General features: G+C 31.3%; 1 protein-coding gene across 3 annotated transcripts in view; it reads left to right on the forward strand.

Moving 5' to 3' along the window:
• LOC140439922 (uncharacterized) overlaps nt 1-7782 on the forward strand; it is a 180354-nt gene extending 172572 nt beyond the window's left edge. For all 3 annotated transcript variants that reach the window (XM_072530097.1, XM_072530098.1, XM_072530096.1), the window contains one exon: nt 4117-7782. In XM_072530097.1, coding sequence (XP_072386198.1) covers nt 4117-4182 — 66 coding nt within the window. In that variant the 3' untranslated portion in view covers nt 4183-7782. The remainder of the gene's footprint in view (nt 1-4116) is intronic.
• The last annotated feature ends 339 nt before the right edge of the window (nt 7783-8121 follow it).

Below are 8121 nucleotides of genomic sequence, written 5' to 3' on the forward strand. Positions count from 1 at the left end.
TGATAATATAGATGCAGTCACGCATTCTACAAGAGACGTAAGAGAGGTGTTTTCACAGCTCGAGGAGGAAACAGGTAGTCTGGGTCTCCTAATAAATAAAGAAAATACGGGTAGTAACCATAAAGAAATACATGGTAGTAACCAAAAATCTAAGCCCAAGAGTTAGGCAGAACATCAGTATTAATGATCATAACTTCGAAGCAGTAAAGGAGTTTAAATACCTGAGGGCGATAGTCACAGCGGACAACCATAAAAAAAGAGGTCTCAGCAAAGATAGCTGCGGGAAATAGAGCCCTATACTCCCTTTCAACATTATTTAGATCGAAGCTGCTAAAAAGAAAATCTAAATTAACACTGTACAAGTCAATTATTCGCCCAATTATTACATATGGCAGTGAAACATGAACTCTCAACCAGCGGGAAATCAATAAGCACCTAGAATTTGAAAGAAAGGTTCTTAGAATAATATTTGGCCCTCAAAGAGATGAACTAACAGGCGATTTAGAAGATGCCGCAAATCTAAAGTGGTGACTCTGTATGGAACTGAAAACATAGTTAGACATATAAAAAAAAATTCTACAAAGAGGTAAAATACATCTGGGTACCAAGGAAGAACGATATATGTAAAAGATAATTAAGGAAATCTAATAGTGAACGTTGATAGTGGAACACCAAATATGTAAAAGATGGAAAGAATGTTTCCAAGAACTGCTAAATGGCGGACTGTTGAAGAAAATTATAAGGTTTCTCAAATCCCAAACAGTAGTAGACATACCAAAGCTCACAAGAGAATAAATTGAAGAAATAATAAAAGATATGAAAAATTAAAACAGCACCGGGAAGAGCGGTATTGTGGCAGAGAACTTAAAATCTGGAGAAGAGACTTTACGAAACCAACTGTGAGCTAATAGCAGAAGTTTGAGATGTCGAAGAAATGCCCCAAGAATGGAACAAGTCCATTATAATTCCTATACACAAAAAGAAAGATAGAACTGAATACGCAAACTATAAAGGAATATCCTTGTTAGAGGTAATATACAAAGTGCTCGCCATACTAATTAAAAAAAAATAGAAATGTATGTGGAGAAGAATCTAAGAAAATACCAGGAAGGATTTTGCAAAGGATGATCAACAAGCGATCAAATTTTTATGCAAAAACAAATTCTGATCAATTGCCATGAATACAACATTTCAGCATAAGTACTTTTCATTAATTACAATTCCGCTTACCAAAGAATAGAGAGAAATAAATTAATAGAAACGCTAAAAGAATTCCAAGTACTAGAAAAAATAGTAAGAATGGTAAAAATGACAATTAGAAAAACCATTTGTGCTGTGAAATGCAATGGTACAGTCTCAGAAGAATTTGAAGTGAAAAAGGTGTTCGTTAAGGAGACCCGTTATCTACCTTGCTATTCAATATGGTTCTAGAAAAAATTGTAAGGGGTAGTGATAGAAAAAGGTTGGGCACTCTTTTCTAGAAAGATCACTTTCTAGATGCTTAGCATGCCCTGATAATGTGGTTCTCATTGAAAGAAATGGAAAAGAAAAGCTCTAAAATGGAACTAAAAGTTAATATTGTCAAATTCAACTACATGGAAATCTCGAGCAAAAAAGAAATAAACACCAGGGGCTTCTTTAAATTAAAGGTGGAGTATGGATCAGTTGTCGAGGAGGTGGATGAGTATAAGTAATTAGGTACCCTTAGGAAGAAACTGAAATCTACCTCAGACTGACCAAGACCAACAGATGTGCTGGGGCCATAACCAAAATAATTAAGGTCAAAGGTATATCTCATATTACAAAAATAAGAGTATAAAAAACTATAATTAGTCCCACGATGCTATACGCTGCCGAGACATAGACTATGAACAAAACCATACAGAACAGATTGGAAGCATGGGAAAAAAGATACTTCGCAGAATAATTGGTGAAAAAGTAGTAGAGGGAGAATGGAGAAGACGAACTAATGTAGAAGTGTACCAATTGTATGCTAACCCTAAAATAACAAAAGTAATGAAAAATTACGTAGACTAGAATGGCTCGGGCATCTAAAAAGAATGCAAGGTAATAGACAGGTCAAGAATATTAGTTAGAGAGTACTTGAGGACAAAAAAAAGACAAAAAGACCAAGAAAGAAATAAAGAGATGTTGTGATGGAAGACGTCAGAGAGATGAGAATCAGAAATTGAAATCTGACAGCTAAAAACAGAAAACGATTGAAATTATCCATCCAGCAATGGGTCTTAAAGACCTGTTTACGCTATATATACATACATACATGTGTCCGTCCGGTAAATTTCTATTAGAGTACTTATCTGCATAACGCCTTGCTGTCGCCTTACCATTCCTTTAACATTCACTTAATTAAAAAAATGAAGAAAAAGCCACAATCAATAGTTCCATAATATCCGCCTCCGCCATTTCAGAAAAACTGTAATTGTTCATTTTCATTGAGATAGAGAGATACCTCTAGGAATAATCAAAACAATCAAAAATATCTACCAAAACAACACAATAAAAGTAAAAGTAACAGAAGAACTAACCGACCATATTCAAGTTGTCAACGGCATAAGACAGGAGATTCCCTGAGTCCTTTATTGTTCAAACTGATTATGGATGAAATAATAAAAAAAGTAAGAACTAAAAAAGAATACCAAATGGGAGAAAAACAACTTAAAATAATCTGCTATGCAGACGACGCAATACTAGTCTCTCAAAGTGAAGATAATTTACAACGTATGCTGCACCAATTTAACATAACCGCTAGAAAATTTAAAATGTTAATTTCCCCAAAAAAGACAAAATGCATAGTTACAACAGCAAATTTACTAAAATGTAAATTGGAGCTGGAAGGTCAGATAATAGAACAAGTGATGGAGTTTAAATATCTAGGCATTACATTATCTAGCTACAAAAGCTCGAAACTGAAGTGAAAGATCAAGTAAATAGAGCAAACAGAGCCGCAGGCTGCCTTAATGAAACAATATAGAGAAATAAAAATATCGGGAAAGAAACGAAAGGCAGAATTTACAAAACAGTTATCAGACCAATAACGACATACGCGGCAGAAACAAGACCTGACACAGACAGGACAAAAAGAATGTTAAAAACAGCAGGGATAAAAACACTTTAACACTAAAAAGTTTATGGTAAGACACTATGGGACAGAGCTAGAAGTACATATATACGACATAAATGCAAGGTGGAGAACATCAAGAACTGGGTAAAAGAAATAGAAGAGTAGAATGGATTGATCATAAGCCAAATGACAACAAATAGAGTAGTAAAGACGATAAGAGACGGTTCCCCAATAGGAAGACGATCAGTAGGAAGACCACGAAAACGATGGAACGACAACTTACTGGAGGCACTTTGAAAAACAGACAGAGTCATGACTATATAAAAAGAAGAAGAAGAATCTAATTAATTAAAACAAAACTTTCGTTTACAATAACTGTAAAATCCCTGTCAAGATAGAGAACAATTTGCCTTCTCGAAGAATAAACTTGAAAACGTGGCTGTATCTTCTAAATTAATGATATCCTACAAACAAATACTAACAGACAAAAAGTTGTACAATAGGTTTTTCATTTTATTGGCGTCCCGTTTTTAATCCAATATTATACTACAAAGAATTGGGGGGAAAAGGTTTTGAGACCCTTTCTAAACATCTAGAAAAATAGAGAAACAAATATTTTCGCCACTTTTTTCCGGTTTTATTGGTGATGGCATGCTAACACATAATATAAATGTTCATAACAAATTTCAAACCGTTTCGGAGCAATATTAAAAAATTCGGATTTATTTTGTAACTTTAACACCCTGTATCTTTTTCTGAGTGCAATTTTGCATATAGGTAAGTTAGGCCAACTTCACTTATTTTATCCCTAAAGATAGTGTTATAATTCATGACCAATATTTTTGTAAATCCATGTATAAAGGTGTAGAATCATTTTTAAAATATCTATTTTAGTAGAAAATTTATTTTTCAACTCTTTGAATATCTTAAATGGTTCTGTATATATAACTGAAATATTATCTTTGTTTTATATGATACAACATTTAATCTAAGTTTATTATTATTTTTTTAATGAATTTATTTTTATTTTTTAGCGTTTGGCCCAAACCAGTGAGAGGTTGGTTAACTTCAAAGCTCGTTTGATAACATCCCTCATATAAGAAGTGCTGCCATTCTTCATAAATGTCAATATTGTTTAAGGATATAATGACAACCATAATATGTTCCCCACAGTTTTTTGCCATAGTCGGTTCACTTTATTTTTCCTAGGTCAATTTACTAGTTATGGCTGTAAAATTTAGCAACTGTGGGAATTTCGATCAATTCAAAATTTATTTATAAATTCCTCTATTGTTGTTATATTATGTTTATTTGTAAATATCTGTTAATATTTATTATTTTCTTTTTTAAATACAGCACATAATTTCTTATATAAATATATAAAATTTTATTTTTGTGTACTATAAAAATAAAATTTGTAAATAAAATATTGAACATCACTGTTTTCTAAATTATTACAATAGTTATGTATTTAAGACAGCTATTTTTGGATTTATGGTAAACAGATCTTGGATCGATTTTTTATTAATTTACAAGATTTAAAATTTATTTTTTAGAATATTAAAAAAAGTTTCAGATTTTTTTAAAAAGGCTTTTCATTTAGGAAATTTCGAATTTATTCCATAGTTTACGGACACACTGTAGATAAATTGTTATTTATTTATTAGTAAAAAGTAAAAGATTATATATCAATTAGACATACTCTTCACGTAGATGGTAAATCTTTTATTAAACTACTCTAATTATTAGTTAACTAGCAAAAGTGTCTATTCTAGATTCATGGAAACCGGAAATAATCTCCGTATAGACAGACACTAATCCCTGTCAGACGGACAGATTAACGAACTGCACAAAAACAAAATATCTGGTTAATATTATAAACTGCCACATACAAGTATAATATAAAATAACATTATATTTGATGCTATAGAATAGAATAACAAAAATCACAAACATCAAAAATACGATATTTAAAATAGTAATAAGTAACTACTACAAAGAATATACAGTCGGTAAAAAAGAGTAAAAAAGACTAAATAATAGTAAAAGCTAGTCATTGCTGTTGTTTCAATAATGACAAACGAGAGATGTATCTATCACATTTTAGAAAACTCTACTAAAACACAACAGATTGTTTGAAAATAGAAAGCTCTTAAATTACCACACCAAAAAACAAGAAAAAATTTAATGATCTAAGAGAAATAACACGTCTTTCCACTGAGTGTCTAGAGGCCAACTAGTTTATGGCATTGTATGTCATTAGAAAATAATGCAGAGGTACTGCATAAATCGTTTAAACACTCAATGAAACACATTTTTTTTAAGAATGACTAATGTCGCTCTAAAGATCAATACCATAAATAAAATCATTTGAAATGTAATTGTATCGAAGAATAGTAAAAATATCATGGACTAGCAGAACCAGAAACAAAGAACTGCTTAGAAAAATGGAATATCAACGAACTCTATTAAATATCATTGTGAGTTGTAAGCTACAATATCTTGGACAGATAATCAGAAGACCAAGATGTAGGTTCCTTTCGTTATTTATTAACTGTAAAATTGAAGGAACGATATGGATAGAACACAAGAAACTCTCCTGGTTAAACAAATTGCTAAAGTGGAGAGTTTAACAGCAGACCAATTACTAAACGTAGCCCAAAACCGAGATAAATATAAGAATATTATACGCATGGTAGTCGGCGATGTTCCCTCGGAATATAGCACTTTAGGAAGAAGAATGTCATTTTAATTTGGATTATGTTTAGGTCCATTTACCAATTTTTCCTAAAAATTCGTTCCCACAATTATTGTTGTTAGTTAGACCTTCTACTCGTTTTCATAAATATTTCTACGCAATAAGCGTAAGTGTCATGTGCTGTGAGTATAGACTATATAAAATAAAATAAACATATATTAATAAAAACAAACCATGTAGGTATTGCTTGTTGTTGTTGTAGTCACAATAAATCAGACGAAGATGAATTCTAGCAAACGAGTGCTATTTTCGGCTGCGTAGATACATGAAAAGCCGAAAGTTAAGCCAGAAAATAAAAATGACAATATACAAAATCCTTGTAACTCTAGCGCTGACATAGCTGAGAGAAATGTTTAGTGACATCTGTGACAACGGTATTTGGAGGAGAAGGTACAACCATGAGATATAGCACAAATATAAACAGATATGTGATGGTACGGACCTGATATTTATCATAAAAATAGGAAGACTATGCAGAACATCTAGCAAGATTACAGCGGAACAACTCTCTAAGACGAATTCTTATATCACAGCCGGTAGGAAGAAGACGGAGAGGTAGCCAAAATGAGGCTTAGATGAAAATATGGTTTACTCAAAGATATTAGAAAATAGGTGCAGCAAACTGACAACAGTTGGCAATGGCTAGGGCTGACTGGTGTAATAGACTTGGTAATGTCGAGGCTTTACTATAAGGATATAGAACCATTGATGATGATGATTTATTAGTCAGTGGATTAGATACCAAAATTAATGGAAATTGGAAGGTTAAATTGTTTTCAAAACTTGTGTTCGATACGTGAATATTGTAAGTTTAAAAGCCAAAATATACAGTTATAGAGATAATTCTTAATAACTAAATTGGTGCAAACGACTAAAAGTTCGATATCTGTTTACGATCATAAATAAAAGTTTACAATTTAGAACATTTCCTTGCCATTGAAAAAGCTGTCATCTTATATACTAAAACGCTAAGCCCTTTTCTTGTCCACCACTTTACTCAAAAACCATATTAGATAATTAAAATATTTTTTCGGAATATTATTAGTATTACGTATGAGATTGTCAAGATATACTTTTGGTAGAAAAATTCACTTCTGGTTTTGAGATGACCGGAAGTTAAAATTTACTTTAAGTTTTAGACCCCACAATGTATATATGGATCGAAAGGTCTCGTCTCGTCTAAATATTTACTTCCGGTTGCGATCCGACACCGGAAGTGACCCGAAACTCGCATAAAACGTCAAGATAGAGCAAATCTGACACCGGATTCGTGATCAGCATGCAAAATTAACTGCTAAATAATATCCATGTCGACATTTGATGAACTAAAATTATATACTAAAACGCTAAGCCCTTTTCTTGTCCACCACTTTACTCAAAAATGTTATGTATATTCTTGCTTATATTGTTTATATTGATCTCTTAATTTTTCTCGCAAAATAAAAATTGCATTTAAAAAACTCGATGTCGAGTTGGTCCGCTAGTAAGCTATTAAATCAATATAATAATTTAGAAAACAGTAATTCACAGTGCTTTAATCAATGAATTAATTTTTATTGAATCCATCAACTAAAATAAAAAATTTTTGAAGTGAAAATTTAGTTTTAATCATTTTTATTGGATTGCCAAACAATAGTCATGGAGATGGACGCTTTTTTTTATTTAAATTAATAAATTTTGTAGGCTATACCCAGTGTTTGTATATTTATTTGCTTTATATGATTTATTATAATTAGATTTGTTAATATTCTTCAACAGAATATTATGTAACCTGACCAATTGCTCACCTTTTCAAACTTTGGAGTGAGAATTCTTCCATGTTTTATATTAGGTATGATATTTAGATATTGTAATGTTATTTTGAAGAAGTAAAAGGCAAACTATGTGTTAATATTGTACATTTTATAATAAATTACTATTATTTAATAAATTTTAAATTAAATACTGTGTTTATGTATGTTAAATTTCGATTTTGGTTACATCAAAACCTTTTATTTACCAAATAAAAAAATTACAGGAAATCAGTACAAAATTAGAAACAAAGGGCACAATCTAAAAGATTAGTTCACTTGAAATTAAAAGTAACCCGCCCTCTTAAGGTGATTTATACGTTATAAACAACAATCATATGGAATTAGTTACACCACAATAAGAAAAATGAACATAAATTTCCAAAGATGTCTTCTAAAGCCACTGTTATCTTCCAAATTGGTCAGCACAATTATATTAACCAACCTTAGCTTGATCAAATGGCGAGTTTTCCATGAAATTTAAACAAAAT

Source organism: Diabrotica undecimpunctata, chromosome 4, assembly GCF_040954645.1.
Source record: "Diabrotica undecimpunctata isolate CICGRU chromosome 4, icDiaUnde3, whole genome shotgun sequence".
Lineage (NCBI taxonomy): Eukaryota > Metazoa > Arthropoda > Insecta > Coleoptera > Chrysomelidae > Diabrotica > Diabrotica undecimpunctata.